Source organism: Oscarella lobularis, chromosome 2 (assembly GCF_947507565.1).
Source record: "Oscarella lobularis chromosome 2, ooOscLobu1.1, whole genome shotgun sequence".
NCBI lineage: Eukaryota > Metazoa > Porifera > Homoscleromorpha > Homosclerophorida > Oscarellidae > Oscarella > Oscarella lobularis.
In genome coordinates this window covers 2,280,744-2,303,030 of record NC_089176.1, presented here as the reverse complement: position 1 = coordinate 2,303,030, position 22,287 = coordinate 2,280,744, and the positions used below count along the sequence as shown (strand labels likewise).

The following is a 22,287-nucleotide window of genomic DNA, read 5'->3' as shown; positions in this document are numbered from 1 at the left end:
TTCTCTCCCTTTATTTCTCACTTTGTTGTTATTGGGTTAGTGTATGGTAGTCGGACGATTCCGTCAACGATAGTCGTGGCTTATCTTTGGTAGGTGCAAGCGTTACTCGTCTTGACGCTGCTGTGGGCGTGGAGCGATGCTCAGAGCAATATCGTCACGTTAGCTTCCACCTCGTTACTCTCTTTTTAGTAATTTGCGTTTAGTATTGACTGCGCTAACCAGCTGGTACTTGTCAATTCAGCCATATTGACTTGCCGTGCGAGCCACTGCAATTCGTCAAAGTATTTATACCTTATTAATGAATTGACTCAGTTCACTTTTAGTTGTTTTAGTTCGGCTATTGACTTCGCTAGAACTGCGTGTCAGTACAGACGTTACTGCCAACTGATTGCGTCCAACGTCACTTTTGAAACGAATTGCATCGGAGAATTGTCTCTGAATATTTCCTATGAATGTGTGGCGGGTGAGAGTTGACGACATGCAGTGATTTTACATGTCGCCTATGTGCACAGGTCTAAACAATGCCGTTCTTCCTCCCGTTCTCCTTAATGTGGATAAGTCATCTGTCCGTTGGGATGTTCCGAAACATCGAACTATTCAGAGGCGATACATTCCCATGAGCCAACCATGTGCCGTTCCGGGATTTCTATTTGAAGGTTTTGGCTACGTTCTCCTTGCTCCGGATGAATTTGAGTTCCTAAATTTAAATTTGTTTTTCCGGACAACAAATCCTGATGGGATACTATTTGCGGCATTTCGAAAAGACTTGTCGTCATACGTGTATCTTGCACTCATGGAAGGTGAACTCGAATTCGGTGTTAAAAGTGACGGGGATGATGATAATCGAAGCATAAGAACTTATAATAAAACATGGGACGACAATCGCTTTTACAGAGTAGCAGCAAGGATAACCTTTATGAGAATTATACTCGGCGTTTATTATGGCAGCGAAAGGCTGTTCATAGATGGTGAACGTTTGTGGACTCTTTCTATTGTCGTTGATAACAGTTATGTTGGAGGACTACCCACGAATGCCAGTCTATTGACGCTGCTTCCAGACTCAATCGGATTTATTGGCTGCATAAGGGTGATGTTTCTGCACCGCCTAGAATTTGATTCATCAAAAATTGAAAGACTCGTTAATGTTGTTCAGGAGAACGGCGGCTGTCCACCGTCGGTTGAAAAAGCGATGCATTTTCGCGGATCCGGTTACGTGAAATTAAATTTATCTTCGTCTCAGATACACGACGAACTTCAGTTCCGCTTTCGAATTCGAACGAGTTGGCCAGATGGATTGCTCCTCGCTGCATTTGGAAACGTGAGCAAAGACTTTCTTTTCGTTGAAACGCGCGGCCGTGATGGAATCAATGTGAGATATAGAACGAACGAAGAACGAGTCAATGTTATTCGTGTGAACCGATGCGTCTTGTGCGACAGCTTATGGCATGAAATCGATCTTTCAATTACCGACAGGTTAATTATTGTAAGAGTTGACAACGCAGAAGACGAAGAAGTTGCTCATATTATCAACGTCAGACAGTTTTCTTTGGATATTTTGCAAAACGTGTATGTTGGTGGACTGCCGCAATACGATCTGTCAGAGACGAGGCCCACTCCCGTGGAAGTGGCTCTGGGAGTCGGCGTGAACGTCACTGGATACGGTGGTTGCTTGACCAATTTTTCCGTAAACAAGAGACCTATTGATGTCGTGAAGAAGAGAGAGGAGAATGTAAACGTGAGTTTTGCTGGATGTCCCAACTTTCCTTGGAGCGGTCCAGTGTGTGAAGATCAGTTGGTGGACATTCATTCGGCAAGTGGAAACGAAAGCGTAGTTACTGACACAAGCGTCGAAGCATTTACCGGTAGGTGGTTCGACGAAAGGTTTGCCATATACTTGTCCTTAATTTAGAATACTTATATCGTGTTGTGGTGAACGTTTCCGGGGCTGGTGGCGTTGTTTTTAGCGAATGGATAAATGTTCGAACAGGAAACGACAGTAAGAAATCGTTTTAGTTACAGTACTCATTACGTAAATATAGAGTGGGTTAGTCGGACGGTGTTGTATATAATTTCTCTTCTTTGAGAGCTTTGATTCTAAAAACGCTGTTGCAGGTTCTTCAAGTGGACGTTTTTTGCCAGAAATTGACGACGACGGAATGGGCGCGACAATACAATGGGCAGGTACGCCAACAGTTCTCCAAGATAAAGATGGCGATTCGTTGTACGAAATTGATATATACACATGCACGATCTGCCTAAACACAACAATCATGTCCTGTTCTCACTGGAAAAGAAAAGAGAACGCATTTCTACCATATCGACTGTCTCCGGCGCCCTCGGCTGTGTATACTGTCAAAATTTCTGCTTCTGTTTTGAGCCGAGCAGAAAAGCTAACGTCCAACTTTAGCACTCCTGTTGTCATGTGGAAACCAGAAGGTGTCGTACAGTTTTTCCCAATCTTTTTACTTTATCTTTGAACTGTGTAGCTCATTCGAACGTTTGTGAATGCAGCAAAGACAAAAGCGAGTGTGTTCACAACGAGACAGGACATTCCGGTTGCTTTTCTTTCAACACCTTTTGGTGCTCAACAAACCTTGATGCAATCCACACAATGCTTGAGTGCTTCTGTCTCAGTAAGAGTGAGCAACACAACTTCAGTCACTCATTCACATATCTGATCTATGTTTTAGCCGCGTCATCCTCTTATAACCGGAGTCAAATATGTCAGCCTCCGCCGTCTGATGCTGTCAACTCGACAACAGGTTTTGCAACGGGTCTCGGTAAGAGTAACGCGCGAATACGTTTATCCATTTACATTGTCGATCTGATTTATTTTTTAGCCCCGTCATCCTCATACAGTGACATTTGTCCTCTGCCTACTGTCTCCTCGACGACAGGTTTTGCAACGAACGTTTTGTCGCATCTGTAATGACGAACGATCTAGAAACCACTTCTTCGTTTGGACTACCCGACGCTTATCTTGTTGGAACGGGAATAGGATGCTTTTTGGTTGTGATAGGCGTTGGTATATTCTTCTATTGGAAGAAAAAAAGAGCACCAGCAGCGTCATCTAATAGAAATGGTGGGCAAACAGAACTCTTTTGCTTTTTGTCACACCGCGGTCCGCACCGGTCTAAGTCACTCTTGTTTTATCATTTAGAAGTTCAAATGACGGCTGCCGTCTCTTCTCCTTTTGACGAAAAAGACATACTCCTTACTAGCAATGCCTGTTATTCTTTGCTGCCGCCTTTGTCACCTCCGCTTCCACCGCCGAATGAAACAGTCGACTCTGAAATTGATTGCATCGAGAAGAGAGACGATGCACCGTTTGATGCAGTCAATTTAGAAAGTGAACAGTTTGCAAAATCCTTAACCTTAGCTAAATATGAGCGGTGTTGTAGTTAACAGGGCAGATGTCAAGAACGACAAAATCGATTACGAAGATCCTACTCCGGACGACGAGACTGATATTGGCTTCACAGCGGTATCAGAATTTGATCAGACTATTAATTAACGAGTTTGGTGGTAAATTTGAAGTGTAGGCTTCTATTTCAGTCTTTTGGGAGCCGGCTAAAACGGAAAAGACATTACACAACCAGCTCGCTGAAGCAAAAGTCCGTTGCTGAAAAGGTTCGATATTCAACTAGAAGTGGTTTTGGGTTCCTGGTAAGCTTGAATTTCATGTGTCTTGCTGCGTTCGCTCTCAATTCTGTTTAGTCAATTTGGAACGGTCGAGAAGGCAATTTGGACCAAAGTGAAGTGAAAAGATTTTCCTGGCTAATTTATATAAAGATAGTTGCTTTAATTAGGACCAGGAATCAAGCATTGTTGTGGCGGTGAAAACATTGAAGTCGAATACGGGAGAGAACAGAGTAAAGTTTTTTCGCGAAGCTGCAATTAGGAGCCAGTTTGAACACAATAACGTCATCAAAATGTACGGAGTCGTGCTGAGTGAATATCCGGTAATGAGACCGTGTTATTGTTGGTACCTTATTTAGAATTCGCTATATTCAGACAATGATTGTTATGGAAATGTTGCCAAAAGGAGATCTGATACAATTCTTGTTAGCTACGAGGTATCCTTGTTGCTTGCGACGTTATAATAAATTGATCTCGCATTGATTAGATATGAGAACGCTGCGCTCAAATCTAACTTGGCCGCTTGCCTTTTGCAGATGTCTCGTGACATTGCAGCTGGAATGACCTATTTGGCAGGATTATCATTTATTCACAGAGTAAAAATACTTGCGTAGTTTTATGTTAGTTCGTATTTTTATGTAGGACTTGGCGGCCAGAAACGTTTTTTTGGACAAAAATCTTGTCTGCAAGGTTAGGCTTTTTTCTTTTGTATCTGACAAGATCCTATCCTAAGACCAAAATGTAAGATTGCTGATTTTGGATTGGCCAGAGATTTGGATGAAGAGAACTGCTACATGGGACAAATCTCGATTAGATGGACAGCTCCCGAAGTAAAAACAACGTCAAATGACCTAATTAACCTTACTGCAGTACATTTAGGTTCTGAAATTTTTCAAATACTCGTTGGCTAGCGACATGTGGAGTTATGGAGTCGTTTTATATGAAATCTGGTCTCTTGGTGAACGACCCTACGACTGCTTATCAAACAAAATGGTCGTTGAAAATGTGGAAATGGGCTATCGACTTCCTGCACCTCCTGGGTGTCCTTACGCAATTTATGAACTGATGATTGAGTGCTGGTAATAACACGCCGGTTTATTTATATGTATATGTCATTTTCATTTTTTCACAGGCATCCTGATTATCAAAAACGGCCTTCTTTCAGTGTCATATCTACTCGTCTGTCAGAGCCGGATGATGCGTTGCTGATCAACGAGAAGACCTCGGAGCCTATATCAGGAAAACTAGGCGATTGTTTGGAAGATTCATGCCAACCGGCTTACTTGGACCTTCAGTGCGTCTACAAATCTCAATAGAAAGAAATCTGTTCTGTAAACCTTTTTGTGCCTTAGTTCTTCTTTGAGATTGAAAAACAAAAAAAAAACAATCAATAGACTACATGTACTATCGCCTGCATCCGGGCTTTCTCGTTGCAGCGCATACGGCCAAGATATGGCACGCTACATCAATGGGGCTGTATCATTTCGTTCTCCTCTCAAAGAGCTCTCTCAAAGTCAAATTTTGTTGTCTTAACGTGCGCTATCCTCAAATGGAAACTGCGCGATGCAGCGCATTGGCAAAGCGCTCTGGCGCCGTGCTTGATGCAAATACCTCGAAGAGTCGCAAGAGAGATGAAATCAGGCAGCCAGATCAATGGCAGGCAAAATCTCGACGTAGAAACGAAAGAGAGAGACTTGCACGTAAGATATCAGGAGCAGTTGCCACGCTCTGTGCAACAGAGAAGCCCCATGAGTCTTAAGCTTCCTGATTTGGTCAAACTCATGGATTGGAAAGTCGCAGTTAGTGACATCATCAATTCAACTATATTAGGTGATAGCGAGAGAGATTGGACGGCTCACAGCGTAGAACTGCCTCTCTGGACTGTTCATACTGCTGAGAAAATAGGCCTGCCATTGAAAATATCGGATGACGAGAAAATTTGTAAACGAATTGGAAGAAAACGATGTTCGACAAATGAAGAGGATGAAAAAGGAACCGTTTTTTAAGAACAAATGAACATGTGTTTAATTCGGTACAAATGGGTGAGTGGGTCTACATACAGCTCAGTGACAACAGAGTACCTCGGGCATAAAAAAAGCGGGGTTGCGTAGGGAAGGAAGCCTGCTCCTAATTAACTTTTAGATCTCTTCGCATCCGAGCTTTCTTCTAGGCTGCAGTTCTTCACGCACAAGTCAATAACTGCCTCATTTTTCCTAAGTAACAGCTTGAAAGGATCAACTAATGAGACCCCATAATCGGACATCTAACTCTCTCCCCATCTGTGAATCCCATACTAGCAGTCACAGTCTCGCAGTAACGTACTCGTGGAATATTTCTTATGCGCCTTTAAGTGTTTTTTTCAGGCAACGGGCGCGTCTAATAAAATTCGACTCAAAGATTTATCGTCACTACGGCTCTATGTACTGAAGACTTCTGGCTGTTGTCACCCTATGAGCAGGCCTTCAATAATTATATAAGCCACATCCTGTTCGACATACCTCTCCCCTACTCATCACACGGCTGCATCGTCTCCCTTCGTACCTGACGTCTGACGTGAAGGCAAGAACAATCCAGATCAAATTTCGTTGAGAGACGAGATGACTCTTTTTGAAGCTCTCCTTGTTGCCATGACTTCTCTCCCTTTATTTCTCACTTTGTTGTTATTGGGTTAGTGCATGGTAGTTGGACGATTCCGTCAACGATAGTCGTGGCTTATCCTTTGGTAGGTGCAAGCGTTACTCGTCTTGACGCTGCTATGGCGTGGAGCGATGCTCAGAACAATATCGCCATGTTAGCTTCCACCCCACCCGGTTGTTACTCTCTTTAGTAACTTGCATTTAGTATTAACTGCTTCAATCAGCTGATACTTGTCAATTCAACCATATTGGCTTGCCGTCCGAGCCACGGGCAAAATTCGTCAAAGTACCGCAATTACTATAGAATGACTCAGTTCACTTCGTTGTTTTAGTTCGGCTATTGACGTCGCTAGAACGGCGTGTCAGTACAGAAGTTACTGCCAACTGATTGCGTCCAGCGTCACTTTTGAAGCAAATTGCACTGGAAAAATGTCTAAATATTTCGTATGAATGTGTGGCGGGTGAGACGTGAAGAATTGACGACGGCATGATGGGATTTTACCTTTCGTATTCCCAGGTCTAAACACTACGGTCCTCCCTCCAGTTCCTCTTTATGTGACTAAGTCGTCCGCTCGGCTCCGTTTGCATCCGCGGCGTGCTAACCAAAGTATTCAAGAAATTCGCCTTCAGAGACGATACGTTCCCATGAGCCAACCATGTACCGTTCCGGGATTTCTATTTGAAGGTTTTGGCTACGTTCTCCTTTCTCCGGGTCAGTTTATTGGCGGCGAAGAGTTTAAGATAAAATTGTTTTTCCGCACGACGAATCCGGACGGGATGCTATTTGCGGCATTTAAAAGCGACGCATTGTCGTATGTGTACCTTGCACTCATCGATGGTGAACTCGAATTCGGTGTCCAGGCTGACGGCAATAATAGTCAAAGCATAAGAACTGAAGGAAAGTGGAACAAAGATCGCTTTTACAGAGTAGAAGCAATGAAAACAGTTACGAAAGTGATACTTCGCGTTTATTATGGCAGCCAAGGGCTGTTGGCATATAACGAAACGAAGTGCGACAGCAAGACGGTTGTTGTTGTTGATAACAGCTATGTTGGAGGACTACCCGTGAATGCTAGTCGATTGCTTCCAGACTCAATCGGATTTATTGGCTGCATTAGAGTGATGTTTTTCTACAGCAGCAAAGCACAATTTAATTCATCAAAAATTCAAAAGCTCGTAAATGTTGTTCAGGAGAACGACGGCTGTCCACCGTCCGTTGAAAAGGCGATGCATTTTCGCGGATCTGGTTACGTACGGTTAAATTTATCATCTTCGGCTCGGATAAACGACGAACTTCACTTTCGATTTCGAGTTCGAACGAGTTGGCCAAATGGATTGCTCCTCGCTGCATTTGGAAACGTGAGCAAAAACTTTCTTTTCGTTGAAACGCGCGGCCGTGATGGAATCGATGTGAGATATAGAACGAACAAAGAACGAGTCAATGTTATTCGTGTGAACCGATGTATCTTGTGCGACGGCTCATGGCATGAAATCGATCTTTCAATTACCGACAGGTTTATTATTGTAAGAGTTGACAACGAAGATATTTCTCCCATTATCAATGTCACCGAGTTTTCTTCGGAAATTTTGCAGAATGTGTATTTTGGTGGACTGCCGCAATATGATCTATCAGAGACGAAGCCAACTCCAGTAGAAGTGGCTTTGGGAGTCGGCGTGAACGTCACCGGATACGGTGGTTGCTTGGCAAATTTTTCCGTGAACGAAATACTTATTGATGTCGTGAAGAAGAGAGCGGGGAGTGCAAACGTGAGTTTTGCTGGATGTCCCAACTTTCCTTGGAGCGGTTCAGTATGCAAAGATCAGTTGATAGATATTAATTCGGCGAGTGAGAACGGAAGAGCTGTCACTGACACAAACGTCGAAGCATTTACCGGTAAGCGATTCGACAAAAACGCACACTTGTGTTTTATACTCGAAATGCTAGAATACTTATATCGTGTCGTGGTGAAGGTATCCGGCGGTGGCGTTGTCTATAGCGAATGGACGAATGTTCGCACTGGAAGCGACAGTAAGAAATTGTTTTAGTTACAGTACTCATTACGTAAATATAGAGTGGGTTATAATTAGTGGGACAGTGTTGTGTATATAATTTCTCTTCTTTGATTCTTTGAGAGCTTGTTGAATGCTGTTGCAGGTTCCTCAAGTGGACGTTTCCAACCAGAAATTGACTACGACGGAATGAACGCGACAATACAATGGGTAGGTCCACCAACTGTTCTCAAAGACGACGAGTCGTACGATATTGACATATACGCATACACATGCACGGTTTGCCTACAACCAACGATCTCGACCTGTTATCACTGGAAGAAAGAGAACGCAGCTTTACCATATCTACACTCTCCTGTGGCAGCCTCGACTATGTATACTGTCAACATTTCTGCTTCTGTTTTCAACCGAGCGAAAAGACTAATGTCAAACTTCAGCACTCCTGTTGTCACGCGGAAATCTGAAGGTGTCGTACAATTTGTAGTTTTGCTTTTCTTTTAACTTTACTTTTTTGAACTGTTTAGCTAATTCGAACGTTGGTGAATACAAAAACGAGTGCGATTACAACGAGAAAGAACATTCCAGTTGCTTTTCTTTTAACACTTCTTGGTGCCCAACAAAACCTGAAGCCATCCAGAGAATTCTGGAATTGTCATCTAACTTCTGTTCTAGAAAGAGTAATGACGCAACTCTATTCACTCATTACGGATCTGATTTATTTCTAGCCGCGTCATCCTCATATAATATAAGTCTCATTTGTCAGCCTCCGCCTTCTACTGTCTCCCCAACGACAGAGAACTCTTTGTCATCAACAACAACGCCGACAGGTTAATTAAGCATTGAATTCCTTTCACGTGTATGTAATAAAGAACTATATAGAAACTAGTTCTTCACCAGTACAAGACGACGCTTATACGACAGAAAACTCGTCAACAACAACGCCGACAGGTTAATTAAACATTGAATTCCTTTCACATGTATGTAATAAAGAACTATATAGAAACTAGTTCTTCACCAGTACAAGACGACGCTTATACGACAGAAAACTCGTCAACAACAACGCCGACAGGTTAATTAAACATTGAATTCCTTTCACATGTATGTAATAAAGAACTATATAGAAACTAGTACTTCACCAGTACAAGACTACGCTAATCTTGTTGGGACGGGAATAGGATGCGCTTTTGCCATTGTACTAGCCGCTCTTTTATTCTTTTTTTGGAAGAAAAAAAGAAAATCAGCAACGTCATTTAACAGAAATGGTACGAAAGCAAGTATCCTTGCCTTTTTTTCAACGATATATTGTTTTATTAATTAGTGGTGCAAATGACGGCTGTTTGCTCTTCTTCTTCTGGCGAAAACATGATACTCTCTACTTTCAATGAATGTTATTCTTTGCCGCAGCTGCCACCTCCGCCACTTCCACCGCCGAATCAAAGAGTCTGCTACAACGAAACTGATTGCATCAAAAAGAGAACTGACACACCACTAGATGCAGTCAATCCAGAAGATGAACATGTTTATCATCTACTGCGCCAGACTGGACCAAACGTTACTACAGTATCAAGCTTGGATCAGGAAATAAACGAATTTGGTATTAATTATTTAATTTAGGCTTCCATTTCAGTCTTTTGGGAGCCAGCTAAAACGGAGGCGGCATTACGCAATCAGCTCGCTAGAGCAAAAGTTCCTTTGCTGAAGAGGTCTGATATTTATCTAGGAATGATTTTGGATTCCGGGTAAGCTCGAATTTTTATGTGTATTGCTTTCCCTCTCAATTTTCTTTAGGCAATTTAAAACGATTGAGAAGGGAATTTGGACAAGGGTGAAATTAAAAGATTTTCTATTTAATTTATATAGAGAATTTTTGTTTCAATAAGGACGAGGGATCAAGCGTCGTCGTGGCGGTGAAAACCTTGAAGTCGGAGAAGGGAGAGAACAGGGTTAAGTTCCTTCGCGAGGCAGCAATTATCAACCAGTTTAAGCACAATAACGTCATCAAAATGTACGGAGTCGTGCTAAGTGCAAACCCGGTAATGTGGCCGTTTCATTGTTATTCCATTACTGGAATTTACTATTCAGATGATGATTGTCGTGGAAATGTTGCCAAAAGGAGACCTGAAACAATTCTTGTCAGCTACAAGGTACCCTCGTTGATTGTGACGATAGATTTGAACTCATTGATTAGATGTGACAAAACCGCGCTCGAATCCAATTTGGCCGCTTCCTTTTTGCAGATGTCTCGTGGCATTGCAGATGGAATGGCTTATTTGGCAGGATCATCATTTATTCACAGAGTAAAAATAGTTGCGTTGTTTTTCGGTTTGTTGGCATTTTTATGGTAGGACTTGGCGGCCAGAAACGTATTATTGGACGAAAATCTCGTCTGCAAAGTTAGTCGTTTTCTATTTGCAGTGTTCTATTCTAAGACAAAAACGTAAGATTGCCGATTTCGCATTGGCAAGAGATTTCAATGAAGAGAACTACTACATGGGGCAAATCTCGATTAGATGGACAGCACCCGAAGTAAAAACAATGTCAATTGACCTAATTAACTTACTACAGTATATTTAGGTTCTGAAATTTTTCAAATATTCGTTGGCTAGCGACTTGTGGAGTTATGGAGTCGTTTTATATGAAATCTGGTCTCTTGGTGAACGACCCTACGACTGCTTATCAAACAAAATGGTTGTTGAAAATGTGGAAATGGGCTATCGACTTCCTGCACCTCCTGGATGTCCTTACGCAATTTATGAATTGATGATTGAGTGCTGGTACAATAACACGCTGTTGACAGTTGGTTTATTTATATTATGTCATTTTCATTTTTTACAGGCATCCTGATTATCACAAACGGCCTTCTTTCAGCGTCATATCTACTCGTCTGTCAGAGCCGGATGATGCGTTGTTGATCAACAAGGAGACCTCGGAGTCTATATCAGGAGAAATAGGCGATTGTTTGGAAGATTCATGCCAACCGGCTTACTTGGACCTTCAGTACGTCTACCAATCTCAATAGAAAGAAATCACTTCTGTAAACCTTTTTGTGCCTTAGTTCTTCTTTGTTTGTTAGAGCACGGATTGTAGAGATTGAAAACTATCGCTCGCATCCGGGCTTTCTCGTTGCAGCGCATCCCTCGAATTTACGGCCAAAATATAGCCTGCTGCGTCAATGGCTGTCTCATTTCGTTCTTCTCTGACAGAAGACGGCTTGAAATGATCAAATTAATGAGACCGCATCAACGAACAGTTCTCTCCCCCGGACCGCCGTAGCAACGGTGACTCTAAATACTCAGGGGAAATACTCGTAACGATAAGGATAAATTCTCGACTCAAAGTCGCCGTTCGTTGCCTTGAAAAACGTCAACTCAGACGAAGAGGAGGAGGAGACTCAATCTTCACAGCCCCAGGTAGGACTTCGTCACCAGGCCTCCCAAGAATAAGTAAGCGGCATCCTGTTCGTCCTCAGTAGGCCTACTCACCACCCGTACGGCCGGCTGCCTCGTCTTACACTCTATACCTTCTCACCTGACGTCTGGTCGTGAAGGCGACCAGAGATTTCGTTGAGAAATGTCTCGTTTAAAAGCTCCTCTCGTCGTCATCATTTCTCTACCTTTATTTCTTATTTTGTCAATGGGTGAGTGTGTGATCGTCCAATCGACACTAGTAGCGTCTTATCTTTTGCAGTTGCGGGCGTCACTTGTCTGAAAAGAGCGACGGCGTTGAGCGATTCTCTGGACGATACCGTGGCGTTAGCTTCCACATAGCTCCGTTCCTCTCTTTTTAATAGCTATTTAGTGTTATTGATTGTGCTAACCAGCTGGTAGTCATCAAATCGGCCGTACTAGCTTGCCAGATGGCGCCGTCGGCGTTTTGCGGAAGCCACTGCGGATCGTCAAAGTGTTAATATCGTAATTATTAGAATGCATGGTGGGTTCATTTCGCGTTGTTTTAGTTTGGCTATTGACGTCGTCAAGACGGCGTGCCAGTACAGACGTTACTGCCAACTGGTGGCGTCCAACGTCACTTTTGATTCGAATTGCACCGGAGCATTGTCTCTGAATATTTCATATGAATGTGTGGCAGGTGAGAATTGATAGCGTGCAGTGGTTTTACATGTCGTGTATCTGCACAGGTCTAAACGATACCATCCTTCCTCCGGTCCTCCTTAGCGTGGACGAGTCGTCCGTTCAACTCCGTCTGGATGCTAACAACCAAACGATTCAGAGACGATCTGTTCCTATGAGCCAATCCTGTGCTGTTCCGGGATTTCTATTTGAAGGTTTTGGCTACGTTCTCCTTGCTCCAGATCAGTTTATTGGTGAAAAGCTTCAGCACATAAGTTTGTTTTTCCGAACGACAAATCCAGATGGAATACTATTTGCAGCATTCCGAAATGACTTGTCGTCATATGTGTATCTTACACTCATCCAAGGTGAACTCGAATTCCGTGTTAAAGGTGACGGCGATGATTATCAAAGCATAAGAACTCATAAAAGATGGGACGACAATCGCTTTTACAGAGTAGAAGCAAGGACAAGTAAGAAAGAAAAACTTGTACTCCGCGTTTGGTATGGCAGCGAAGAGCTGTTCGAACATGTTAAACCTTTGAAGAAGAAAGGCGAGACTGTTACTGTTGTTGTTGATAACAGTTATGTTGGAGGACTACCCACGTATTCCAGTCCATTGAGACTGCTTCCAGACTCAATCGGATTTATTGGCTGCATAAGGGTGATGTTCCTGTACCGCAGCACCGATGAATTTGATTCATCGAAAATTGGAAGACTCGTTAATGTTGTTCAGGAGAACGGCGGCTGTCCACCGTCGGTTGAAAAAGCGATGCATTTTCGCGGATCCGGTTACGTGAAATTAAATTTATCTTCGTCTCAGATAAACGATGAACTTCAGTTCCGCTTTCGAATTCGAACGAGTTGGCCAAATGGATTGCTCCTCGCCGCATTTGGAGACATGAGCAGAGACTTTCTTTTCGTTGAAACGCGCGGCCGTGGTGGAATCAATGTGAGATACAGAACGAACGAAGAACGAGTCAATGTTATTCGTGTAAACCGATGTATCTTGTGCGACGGCTCATGGCATGAAATCGGTCTTTCAATTACCGACAGGTTAATTATTTTAAGAGTTGACAACGCAGAAGACGAAGTTGCTCATTTTATCAATGTCAAAGAGTTCGCTTCGGAAATTTTGCAGAATGTGTTTGTTGGTGGACTGCCGCAATACAATCTATCAGAGACGAAGCCAACTCCAGTCGAAGTGGCTTTTGGAGTCGGCGTGAACGTCACCGGATACGGTGGTTGCTTGGCAATTTTTCCATGAACGAAATACTTATTGATGTCGTGAAGAAGAGAGAGAGGAGTGCAAACGTGAGTTTTGCTGGATGTCCCAACTTTCCTTGGAACGGTCCAGTATGTGAAGATCAGTTGGTGAACATTAGTTCGGCGAGCAAAGGAGCTAGCACTGACGCAGACGTCGAAACATTTACCGGTAGGTGATGAGACAAAACGTTTGCCTTACTTGTTCTTTACTCTTGAAATCTTAGAATACTTATATCGTGTTGGGGTTAAGGTTTCCGGCGGTGGCGTTCTTTTTAGCGAATGGATAAGTGTTCGCACGGGAGACGACAGTAAGAGCAAATGTGGAGTCTGTCGTTTTCTCTCTTTTTTTGAAACCTTAAATTAAAGAATGCTCTTGTAGGTTCTTCAGTTGGACGTTTCCTACCAGAAATTGACTATGAGGGGATGAAGGCGACAATACAATGGACAGGTCCGCCGACTGTTCTCAAGGACGAGTCGTACGACATCGACATATACTCTTGCGCGGTCTGCTCAAACACAACAATCTCGTCCTGTTGTCACTGGAAGAAAGAGAACGCAACTTTACCATATCGACTGTCTCCTGTGGCATCCTCGACTATGTATACTGTCAAAATTACTGCTTCTGTTTTGAGCCAAGCAAAAAGGCTAATATCAAACTTTAGCAATCCCGTTGTCACGCCGAAACCAAAAGGTGCCGTACAGTTTTTCTTTCCTCTTTTACTTTACTTTTGATCTGTTTAGCTCATTCGCACGCTTGTGAATGCAGCAAAGACGAAAATGAGTGTGCTTTTTCTTTTGTTTACAACGAGACAGAATATTCCGGTTGCTTTTCTTTCAACACTTCTTGGTGCTCGACAGTGCTAGAGTGGTCATCTACTAGTAGCTGTAAGAGTACAGTAACGACGCAACTTCACACAGATGTGATTTATTTTTAGCCGCGTCATCCTCGTATGGTGACATTTGTCCTTCGCCCACTGTCTCCCCGACGACAGGTATTGCAACGAATTTCTTGTCGTATCAGTAATAACGAGCTATCTTTTCGGCATGCAGCACTTGACGACGCTCATATTGTTGTAATTGGAATAGGAGGCTTTTTGGTTATCATATTCGTCGGTTTTTTCTTCTATTGGAAGAAAAAAAGAAAACTAGCAACGCCATTGAAGCAAACAGGACTCTTCTGGCTTTTTTCGCCTGTATTGTTTATCATTTAGAAGTGGAAATGGAACCTAGGTTCTCTTCTCCTTTTGGCCAAGGTGAGTTGTACGCTACTATCAATGAATGTTTGCCGCCGCCGCCGCTGCTTCCCCCGCCGAATCAAGACGTCCGCGACTGCAAAATTGATTGCACCGAAATGAGCGACGATACTCCACTAAATGCCGTCAATCCAGAAAGTGAACACTTTAGGAAATCGTTAACCGTGGATATGAACTGTAGTGGCGCACTGCGAATTACCACAGCAAATACTGAAAACGACTACTTAGGTCCTGTTCCGCGCCAGACTGAACCGAGCTTCACTACGGTATCAGCATTGGATCAGAAACGAATCGAATTTGATAACTTTGAAATTTAGGTTTCCACTTCAGTCTTTTGGGAGCCGGCTAAAACGGAAGAGACGTTATATGACCAGCTCGCTGGAGCAAAAGTTCGTGTGGTAAAAAGGTCCAATATTCAACTAGAAATGGTTTTGGGTTCCGGGTAAGCTCGGATTTTTTTCTTGTGTCTTGATTTCTCTCTCAATTCCCTTTAGTCAATTTGGGACGGTTGAGAAGGGAATTTGGAACAAGGTAAAGCAAAAAGACTATTTTGACTGATAATTTATTTATAAATTGTAATTAGGACGATGGATCAAGCGTTGTCGTAGCGGTGAAAAAATTGAAGTCGGAGACGGAAGAGAACAGGATAAAGTTTCTTCGCGAGGCTGCAATTATGAGCCAGTTTAAGCACAATAACGTCAGCAAAATGTACGGAGTCGTACTAAGTGGAAACCCGGTAATGTGACCGCTTCATTGTTATTCCATTACTGGAGTTTACTACTATTCAGATGATGATCGTTGTGGAAATTTTGCCAAAGGGAGATCTGAAAGAATTCTTGTCAACTACAAGGTATCCTTGTTGCTTGTGACGTTATAATGAATAGATTTAAACGCTCCTCAATGATTAGATATGACAAAGCTGCGCTTACATCCGATTTTGCCGCTCGGCTTTTGCAGATGTCTCGTGACGTTGCAGCTGGAATGACGTATTTGGCAGGATTATCATTTATTCACCGAGTAAGAATATTATCTGTGTTTTCTGTACTTTATATATACGTATGTTGTGTAGGACTTGGCGGCTAGAAACGTCTTATTAGACAAAAATCTCGTCTGCAAGGTTGGCCTTTTTTTATCTGCAGTGTTCTATTCTAAGATGAAAACGTAAGATTGCCGATTTTGGACTGGCCAGAGATTTAGACGAAAAGAACTGCTACATTCAATCTCAGAAGGGACACATTCCGATTAGATGGACAGCTCTCGAAGTAGAGATCAACCTTTATTGACTTCATTAAACCTATTGATTGTTAGGCTCTGAGCTTCTTCAAATACTCGTTGGCTAGCGACGTCTGGAGTTACGGAGTTGTTCTCTATGAAATCTGGTCGGTTGGTGAACGACCGTACGGCTACTTACCAAACAAGATGGTCGTTGAAAATGTGGAAATGGGCTTTCGACTTCCTCCACCTCCCGGCTGTCCTTACGCTATTTATGAATTGATGATCGAGTGCTGGTAATCACGCAGTTAGGTTTATTCTGTATATATTTTATTTTTTTACAGGAATCCTGATTATCACAAGCGGCCTGCTTTTGGTGCTATATCCACTCGTCTGTCAGAGCCGGATGACGCGTTGCTGATCAACGAGGAGACCTTGGAGCCTATATCAGGAAAAATAGGCGATTGTTTGGAAGATTCGAGCCAAACGACATACTTGAACCTTCAGTCCACCTACAGATCTCAGTAGAAGAAAACTCTCTTTCTGTCCTTTAGTTCTTTGTTGCTTAGAGATTCGAATAATCTATATAGCCTCTCGTGGGCCAAGCCCTTTTCTCTTCTCCCCGCGAGGCTAGCCTCGCTGGCGTCACCTCCCTCGCGTACCAGGCCTTCTCCTTTGATCTCAAGGCTTTCTAGTTATTAACCCCCCCCCCCCCCCCCCCCAAGCCCCAAGCAGAGCAACGGCTTGAAAGGATCAAATAGAGATGAGATTGCGCGCGTCATTGAGCATCAAACTGTTGCCTAGACCGCCTGTTAATCCCATTGATCTAGCAGTAGCAGGGACCGGAGGAATACTCATAACGCTAAGGACAAGTCCTCGACATTGAAAGAGGTCAACTTAGACTCAGGACGACGGCGACCAAAAGCGCCTGGTCAAAGACTTCTGGTCGATGTCACTAGGCCTCCACATATATTACCTAAACCTAAGTAAGCCACATCCTGTTCGTCCATAGGCGCACTGCTACCCACACGACTGTTTCTTCAGGTTCTTGTCTGACGTCTGGTCGTGAAGGCGAAGGCGACGACCCGACTACTAGTTAAGATTTTGTTGGAGAGATGGCTCTCTTTGAGTCTCCCCTCGTCGCCATCATTTCTCTACCGTTATTTATCACTTTGTCAATGGGTGAGTGTATGGTAGTTCCGTCCACATTAGCAGCCTAGCGTCTTATCTTTTGCAGTTGCGAGTATCACTTGTCTGAAAAGTGCGGCGGCGTCGAGCAATTCACAGAACAGTACCGTCATGTTAGTTTTCACACACCCCACCCCAGTTCCTCTTTAAGTTTGCCGTTTAGTCTTATTGACTGTGCTGCCCAGCTGATAGACATCAAATCAGCAAAACTATCTTGCCAGACGTCACCGTGCACGTTTAACGGAAGCCACTGCAAATCGTCAAAGTGTTCATATCGTAGTTATTAAAATGCATGATGGGTTCATTTCGCGTTGTTTTAGTTCGGCTATTGACGTCGCTAGAACGGCATGCCAGTACAGACGTTACTGCCAACTGGTGGCGTCCAACGTCACTTTTGAAACGAATTGCACTGACAAAATGTCTCTGAATGTTTCCTATGAATGTGTGGCAGGTGAGAATTGAAAGCATGCAGTGGTTTTACATGTCGTCTATGTGCACAGGTCTAAACGATACCATCATCCTTCCTCCGGTTCTCCTCAACGTAGATAATTCATCTGTTCAACTCCGTCTGGATGCTAACCACCAAACTATTCAGAGGCGATATGTTCCAATGAGCCAACCCTGTGCTGTCCCGGGATTTCTATTTGAAGGTTTTGGCTACGTTCTCCTTGCTCCAGATAAGTTTATTCTCAAAAAATTTCAGCACATAAATTTGTTTTTCCGAACTACGTATCCAGATGGAATGTTATTTACAGCATTCCGCAAAGACTCCTCGTCATATGCGTATCTTGCACTCATCAAAGGTGAACTCGAATTCGGTGTTAAAGGTGACGGCGACGATCATCAAAGCATTAGAACTTATTATACAAAATGGAACGACAATCGCTTTTACAGAGTAGAAGCAAGAAAAACGATTGTGGAACAGAAACTTATACTCCGCGTTTATTATGGGAGCAAAAGGCTGTTCACGAATACTGACATAAAGAAGAACGGCGGCGAGACTGTCATTACTGTTGATCACAGTTATCTTGGAGGACTACCTGAAAATGCCTCGCTGAAGTTCAGTCTACCGACGCTTCCGGACTCAATCGGATTTATTGGCTGCATAAGGGTGATGTTTCTGCATCGCAGCACCCTAAAATTTGATTTATCGAAAATTAAAAGACTCGTTAATGTTGTTCAGGAGAACGGCGGCTGTCCACCGTCGGTTGAAAAAGCGATGCATTTTCGCGGATCCGGTTACGTGAAATTAAATTTATCTTCGTCTCAGATAAACGACGAACTTCAGTTCCGCTTTCGAATTCGAACGAGTTGGCCAAATGGACTGCTCCTTGCCGCGTTTGGACATACGAGCAAAGACTTTCTATTTGTTGAAACGCGTGGCCGTGATGGAATTGATGTGACATATAGAGGAAACGAAGAACGAGTCAATGTTATTCACGTGAACCAATTAGTCCTGTGCGACGGCTCTTGGCATGAAATTGGTCTTTCACTTACCAAAAAAGTCTTTCATTGTGAGAGTTCATAATGCAGAAAGCAAAGAAGTTTCACATATCGTCAATGCCACGAAGTTTGCTTCGAAAATTTTTCAAAATGTGTATGTTGGCGGAATGCCGCGATACGATCTGTTAGAGACGAGGCCAACTCCAGTGGAAGTGGCTTTGGGATTTGGCGTGAACGTCACCGGATACGGTGGTTGCTTGGCAGATTTTTCCGTGAACGAGGCACTTATTGATGTGGTGAAGAAGAGAGAGGAGAGTGTAAACGTGAGTTTTGCTGGATGTCCCAACTTTCCTTGGAGCGGTCCTGTATGCAAAGATCAGTTGGTGGCTATTAATCCGGCGAGTGGGAACGAAGAAGACAACACCGTCACCGACGCAGACGTCGAAGCATTTACCGGTGGGTGATTCGACGAGAACGTTTGCCTTGCGCGTGCTTTATTCTCGAAATTTAGAATACTTATATCGTGTCGTGGTAAATGTCTCCGGAAGTGGCGCTGTATTTAGTGAATGGACACGAGTTCGCACGGGAAGCAACAGTAAGAGCAACTGTAGAACGTGTCGTGTTTTTCTCTTTATGAGAATTCGGATTCCAGTAATATGCTGTTGTAGGTTCTTCAAGTGGACGTTTCCGGCCGGAAATTGACTACAACGGGATAAATGCGACAATACAATGGACAGGTCCGCCGACTGTTCTCAACGAGTCGTTGTACGACATCGCCATATATACATGCGCCGTCTGCCTAAACACAACGATCTCGTCTTGTTATCACGTGGAGGACACAACTCTACCACATCAGCTGAAACTGTCTTCTGAGGCATCCTTGGCTATGCATACTGTCCAAATTTCTGTTTCTGTTTTGAACCCAGCAAAGAGGTTGACGTCCAATTTTAGCACTGCCGTTGTCACAAAACCCAAAGGTAGTACTACAGGTTCGCTTCCTCTCCTTACTTTATTTCTTTTGAACTGTGCAGCTCTTTCACGCGTTTGTGAATGCAGCAACGGCGAAGGCGTTTTTTCTTTTGACTGCAATAGGATCAAATCTTCTGATTGCTTTTCTTTCAACACTTCTTCGTGCGAGACGATGCTGGAGCAGTCATCTGGCCTCTGTGTCAATAAGAGTAACGACGCGAATTCATTAATTCACTTACAGATCTGATTTATTTTCTTAGACGCGTCATCCTCACCTAGTGACATTTGTCTTCCGCCTACTGTCACCGCAACGGGTTCTGCAACGAACTCTTTCTCATCTATAATAGCACTGAGTTCTTCGCTAGTACATTCATCTGCTGTCTCTCCAACAACAGGTTTTGCAACGAATTCTTTGTCATCAGTAATGACAACGCCAAGTTCTTCGCCAATGCGTTTGTCTGCCGCTCTCAATCTAAACCCGACGACAGGTTTGGCTTTGGCGGCGACTCGGAATTTCTTTCCATATCAGTAATAACAAACTATATAGACACTAGCCGAAGCTCTTCGTCAGTTCTAGACGACGGTTATCTTGTTGCAACGGGAATAGGAGGCTTTTTGGTTCTGATAGTCGTCGGTTTTTTCTTCTATTGGAAGAAAAAAAGAGATCCAGCGGAGTCACCTAACAGAAGAAGTGGTAGGCAAACGAGACTCTGTTGCCTTTGCCACCAGTAAACTTGTTTTATCATGTAGAAGAAGTAATACCAATGCCAGCTGCGTTCTCTTCTCCCTTTGACGAAAGCAAGATATTTCCTACGAGGAATGTAAGCTATTCTTTGCCGCCGTCGCTGCTACCACCGCCACTTCCACCTCCGAATCACGAAGTCTACTACTGTGAAATGAATTGTATTGAGAACAGAGACGATGATAGACAGCTAGATGCAGTCAATGCGGTAGGTGAACACTATTTTCATCTTCTGGACCAGACTGAATCGAACTTCACTACGGTATCAGAATTAGATCAGAAAATAAACGAATTTAAAGTAAATTTCTAATGTAGATTTCCACGTCCGCCTTTTGGGAGCCGGCAAAAACGGAAGAGACAATATCAGACCAGCTCGCTAGAGCAAAGGTTTGTGTGCTGAAAAGGTCTGATATTTATCTAGGAATGCTTTTGGGTTCCGGGTAAGCTCGAATTATTATGTTTCTTGCTTTCTCTTTCAATTTTCTTTAGACAATTTGGAACGATTGAGAAGGGAATTTGGACCAGGGTAAAATAAAATTTTTCTGACTTATATACATATATAGATTGTTTCTCTAATTAATAAGAACGAAGGATCAAGCGTCGTCGTGGCGGTGAAAACATTGAAGTCGGAGACAAGAGAAAACAGGGTCAAGTTTCTTCGCGAGGCAGCAATTATGAGCCAGTTTGAGCACAATAACGTCATCAAAATGTACGGAGTTGTGCTAGGAAGTGCAAACCCGGTAATGTGACCGTTTCATTGTTATTTCATTACTGGAATTTACTGCTATTCAGATAATGGTTGTTGTGGAAATTTTGCCAAAAGGGGACCTGAAAGAATTCTTGTCAGCTACAAGGTACCCTCGTTGCTTGTGACTTTTAATAGTGATAAATTTGAACGCTCCCTATTGATTAGATATGACGAAACTACGCTCAAATCCAACTTAGCCACTCGGTTTTTGCAGATGTCTCGTGACATTGCAGCTGGAATGGCTTATTTGGCAGGATTATCATTTATTCACAGAGTAAGAACATCAGCGTTGTTTTTCGGTCAGTTGGTATTTTTGTAGGACTTGGCCGCCAGAAACGTTTCATTGGGCAAAAATTTTGTCTGCAAGGTTAGTCTTTTTGATCTGCGGTGTTCTATTCTAAAATGAAAACGTAAGATTGCTGATTTCGGATTGGCAAGGGATTTCGATGAAGAGAACTGCTACATGGGGCGAATCTCCATTAGGTGGACAGCTCCCGAAGTAAAGAACAATGCCAATTCGCCTAATTAAACTCAGTGCAGTATATTTAGGTTCTGAAATTTTTCACATACTCGTTGGCTAGCGACGTGTGGAGTTACGGAGTTGTTTTATATGAAATCTGGTCGGTTGGTGAACAACCCTACCTCTGCTTATCAAACAAAATGGTTGTTGAAAATTTGGAAATGGGCTATCGACTTTCCCCACCTCCTGGCTGTCCTTACGCTATTTATAAATTGATGATTGAGTGCTGGTGATCACGCAACAATAGATTTATTATTTTCGTTTATTGTCATTATTATTTTTTTACAGGCATCCTGATTATCACAAGCGGCCTTCGTTTAGTGCCATATCCACTTGTCTGTCTGAACCGGATGATGCGTTGCTGATCAATGACGAGACCTCGGAGCCTATATCAGGGAAAATAGGCGATTGTTTGGAAGAGTCGTGCCAAACGGCTTACTTGGACCTTCAGTCTGTCTACAAATCTCGGTAGAAGAAAACTTGGAGTCGTTCTAGATTTTAGCGAGTGATTTTAGCTAACTTTGTCTGTCTTTAGATTGAAATCGTGTAGAACTAATAAAGAATAAGGGAGTTTCACATGGAAAACAAGCAACG

At 43.1% G+C, this 22,287-nt stretch overlaps 5 protein-coding genes across 11 annotated transcripts; all 5 read left to right on the top strand.

Annotated features, from left to right (window-relative positions):
- Positions 1-1,029: 1,029 nt before the first annotated feature.
- Positions 1,030-3,939, top strand: LOC136200155 (uncharacterized). 2 transcript variants are annotated; one of them, XM_065990498.1, is made up of 12 exons: positions 1,030-1,862; positions 1,910-1,996; positions 2,113-2,436; positions 2,487-2,639; positions 2,691-2,780; positions 2,841-2,897; positions 2,945-3,082; positions 3,161-3,349; positions 3,402-3,484; positions 3,543-3,666; positions 3,718-3,754; positions 3,810-3,939. In XM_065990498.1, exons 1-10 carry the CDS (start codon positions 1,091-1,093, stop codon positions 3,624-3,626), a joined length of 1,977 nt encoding a protein of 658 aa, XP_065846570.1. In that variant the 5' UTR covers positions 1,030-1,090; the 3' UTR covers positions 3,627-3,666; positions 3,718-3,754; positions 3,810-3,939. The 2 variants fall into 2 exon arrangements, with proteins under 2 accessions (XP_065846570.1, XP_065846569.1); XM_065990497.1 differs by having other exon boundaries at positions 2,945-3,349.
- LOC136199972 (ephrin type-A receptor 8-like) lies at positions 3,933-4,955 on the top strand. The gene is made up of 7 exons (XM_065990294.1): positions 3,933-3,962; positions 4,015-4,076; positions 4,127-4,235; positions 4,282-4,329; positions 4,386-4,469; positions 4,519-4,718; positions 4,772-4,955. The coding sequence occupies exons 1-7, from the start codon at positions 3,933-3,935 to the stop codon at positions 4,953-4,955; spliced, it is 717 nt and encodes a 238-aa protein (XP_065846366.1).
- A 341-nt stretch (positions 4,956-5,296) lies between these two features.
- LOC136183396 (uncharacterized) lies at positions 5,297-11,387 on the top strand. 2 transcript variants are annotated; one of them, XM_065970008.1, is made up of 24 exons: positions 5,297-5,952; positions 6,003-6,306; positions 6,366-6,429; positions 6,481-6,561; positions 6,608-6,736; positions 6,793-8,042; positions 8,100-8,169; positions 8,221-8,304; positions 8,431-8,751; positions 8,810-8,962; positions 9,011-9,112; positions 9,165-9,233; positions 9,286-9,354; positions 9,407-9,547; positions 9,604-9,845; positions 9,900-10,024; positions 10,074-10,110; positions 10,166-10,318; positions 10,368-10,429; positions 10,474-10,582; positions 10,631-10,678; positions 10,728-10,811; positions 10,860-11,059; positions 11,121-11,387. In XM_065970008.1, exons 6-24 carry the CDS (start codon positions 6,921-6,923, stop codon positions 11,302-11,304), a joined length of 3,375 nt encoding a protein of 1,124 aa, XP_065826080.1. In that variant the 5' UTR covers positions 5,297-5,952; positions 6,003-6,306; positions 6,366-6,429; positions 6,481-6,561; positions 6,608-6,736; positions 6,793-6,920; the 3' UTR covers positions 11,305-11,387. The 2 variants fall into 2 exon arrangements, with proteins under 2 accessions (XP_065826080.1, XP_065826079.1); XM_065970007.1 differs by having other exon boundaries at positions 6,793-8,169.
- A 40-nt stretch (positions 11,388-11,427) lies between these two features.
- LOC136183402 (ephrin type-A receptor 4a-like) lies at positions 11,428-16,732 on the top strand. 5 transcript variants are annotated; one of them, XM_065970020.1, is made up of 22 exons: positions 11,428-11,563; positions 11,624-11,695; positions 11,755-11,922; positions 11,973-12,036; positions 12,084-12,185; positions 12,241-12,371; positions 12,421-13,787; positions 13,843-13,926; positions 13,998-14,309; positions 14,360-14,503; positions 14,554-14,610; positions 14,669-15,048; positions 15,100-15,137; positions 15,189-15,313; positions 15,366-15,402; positions 15,455-15,607; positions 15,660-15,721; positions 15,780-15,888; positions 15,941-15,988; positions 16,038-16,133; positions 16,180-16,379; positions 16,428-16,732. In XM_065970020.1, the coding sequence occupies exons 12-22, from the start codon at positions 14,838-14,840 to the stop codon at positions 16,609-16,611; spliced, it is 1,263 nt and encodes a 420-aa protein (XP_065826092.1). In that variant the 5' UTR covers positions 11,428-11,563; positions 11,624-11,695; positions 11,755-11,922; positions 11,973-12,036; positions 12,084-12,185; positions 12,241-12,371; positions 12,421-13,787; positions 13,843-13,926; positions 13,998-14,309; positions 14,360-14,503; positions 14,554-14,610; positions 14,669-14,837; the 3' UTR covers positions 16,612-16,732. The 5 variants fall into 5 exon arrangements, 2 of the variants coding, with proteins under 2 accessions (XP_065826092.1, XP_065826091.1); XM_065970019.1 differs by having other exon boundaries at positions 14,669-15,137; positions 16,428-16,730; XR_010669158.1 differs by lacking the exons at positions 15,366-15,402; positions 15,455-15,607; positions 15,660-15,721; ... (3 more) ...; positions 16,180-16,379; positions 16,428-16,732 and having other exon boundaries at positions 15,189-15,250.
- A 281-nt stretch (positions 16,733-17,013) lies between these two features.
- Positions 17,014-22,245, top strand: LOC136183398 (uncharacterized). The gene is made up of 21 exons (XM_065970010.1): positions 17,014-17,069; positions 17,128-17,265; positions 17,321-17,384; positions 17,435-17,536; positions 17,592-17,722; positions 17,772-19,170; positions 19,226-19,309; positions 19,383-19,691; positions 19,746-19,892; positions 19,944-20,171; positions 20,231-20,377; positions 20,434-20,687; positions 20,741-20,865; positions 20,915-20,951; positions 21,010-21,165; positions 21,218-21,279; positions 21,339-21,447; positions 21,493-21,540; positions 21,589-21,672; positions 21,723-21,922; positions 21,982-22,245. The coding sequence occupies exons 6-21, from the start codon at positions 18,747-18,749 to the stop codon at positions 22,163-22,165; spliced, it is 2,598 nt and encodes an 865-aa protein (XP_065826082.1). The 5' UTR covers positions 17,014-17,069; positions 17,128-17,265; positions 17,321-17,384; positions 17,435-17,536; positions 17,592-17,722; positions 17,772-18,746; the 3' UTR covers positions 22,166-22,245.
- The last annotated feature ends 42 nt before the right edge of the window (positions 22,246-22,287 follow it).

What these genes read in the sequence shown, in the direction of transcription:
- LOC136200155 (XM_065990497.1), top strand. Translation starts at nt 1,091, where the DNA reads ATGTTTCTGCACCGCCTAGAATTTGATTCATCAAAAATTGAAAGACTC. An exon ending in GTGCTTCTGTCTCAGTAAGA is followed by an intron (nt 2,640 to 2,690) that starts GTGAGCAACACA and finishes TCTATGTTTTAG; the next exon opens with CCGCGTCATCCTCTTATAAC. An exon ending in TGATGCAGTCAATTTAGAAA is followed by an intron (nt 3,350 to 3,401) that starts GTGAACAGTTTG and finishes GCGGTGTTGTAG; the next exon opens with TTAACAGGGCAGATGTCAAG.
- LOC136199972 (XM_065990294.1), top strand. Translation starts at nt 3,933, where the DNA reads ATGTACGGAGTCGTGCTGAGTGAATATCCG. An exon ending in ACAAAAATCTTGTCTGCAAG is followed by an intron (nt 4,330 to 4,385) that starts GTTAGGCTTTTT and finishes CCAAAATGTAAG; the next exon opens with ATTGCTGATTTTGGATTGGC. An exon ending in TTAGATGGACAGCTCCCGAA is followed by an intron (nt 4,470 to 4,518) that starts GTAAAAACAACG and finishes CAGTACATTTAG; the next exon opens with GTTCTGAAATTTTTCAAATA.
- LOC136183396 (XM_065970007.1), top strand. Translation starts at nt 6,921, where the DNA reads ATGAGCCAACCATGTACCGTTCCGGGATTTCTATTTGAAGGTTTTGGC. An exon ending in TAACTTCTGTTCTAGAAAGA is followed by an intron (nt 8,963 to 9,010) that starts GTAATGACGCAA and finishes ATTTATTTCTAG; the next exon opens with CCGCGTCATCCTCATATAAT. An exon ending in GATCATCATTTATTCACAGA is followed by an intron (nt 10,583 to 10,630) that starts GTAAAAATAGTT and finishes TTTTTATGGTAG; the next exon opens with GACTTGGCGGCCAGAAACGT.
- LOC136183402 (XM_065970019.1), top strand. Translation starts at nt 14,838, where the DNA reads ATGGAACCTAGGTTCTCTTCTCCTTTTGGCCAAGGTGAGTTGTACGCT. An exon ending in AGAAGGGAATTTGGAACAAG is followed by an intron (nt 15,403 to 15,454) that starts GTAAAGCAAAAA and finishes AATTGTAATTAG; the next exon opens with GACGATGGATCAAGCGTTGT. An exon ending in GATTATCATTTATTCACCGA is followed by an intron (nt 15,889 to 15,940) that starts GTAAGAATATTA and finishes TATGTTGTGTAG; the next exon opens with GACTTGGCGGCTAGAAACGT.
- LOC136183398 (XM_065970010.1), top strand. Translation starts at nt 18,747, where the DNA reads ATGAAATTGGTCTTTCACTTACCAAAAAAGTCTTTCATTGTGAGAGTT. An exon ending in GTCACCTAACAGAAGAAGTG is followed by an intron (nt 20,378 to 20,433) that starts GTAGGCAAACGA and finishes TTTATCATGTAG; the next exon opens with AAGAAGTAATACCAATGCCA. An exon ending in GATTATCATTTATTCACAGA is followed by an intron (nt 21,448 to 21,492) that starts GTAAGAACATCA and finishes GTATTTTTGTAG; the next exon opens with GACTTGGCCGCCAGAAACGT.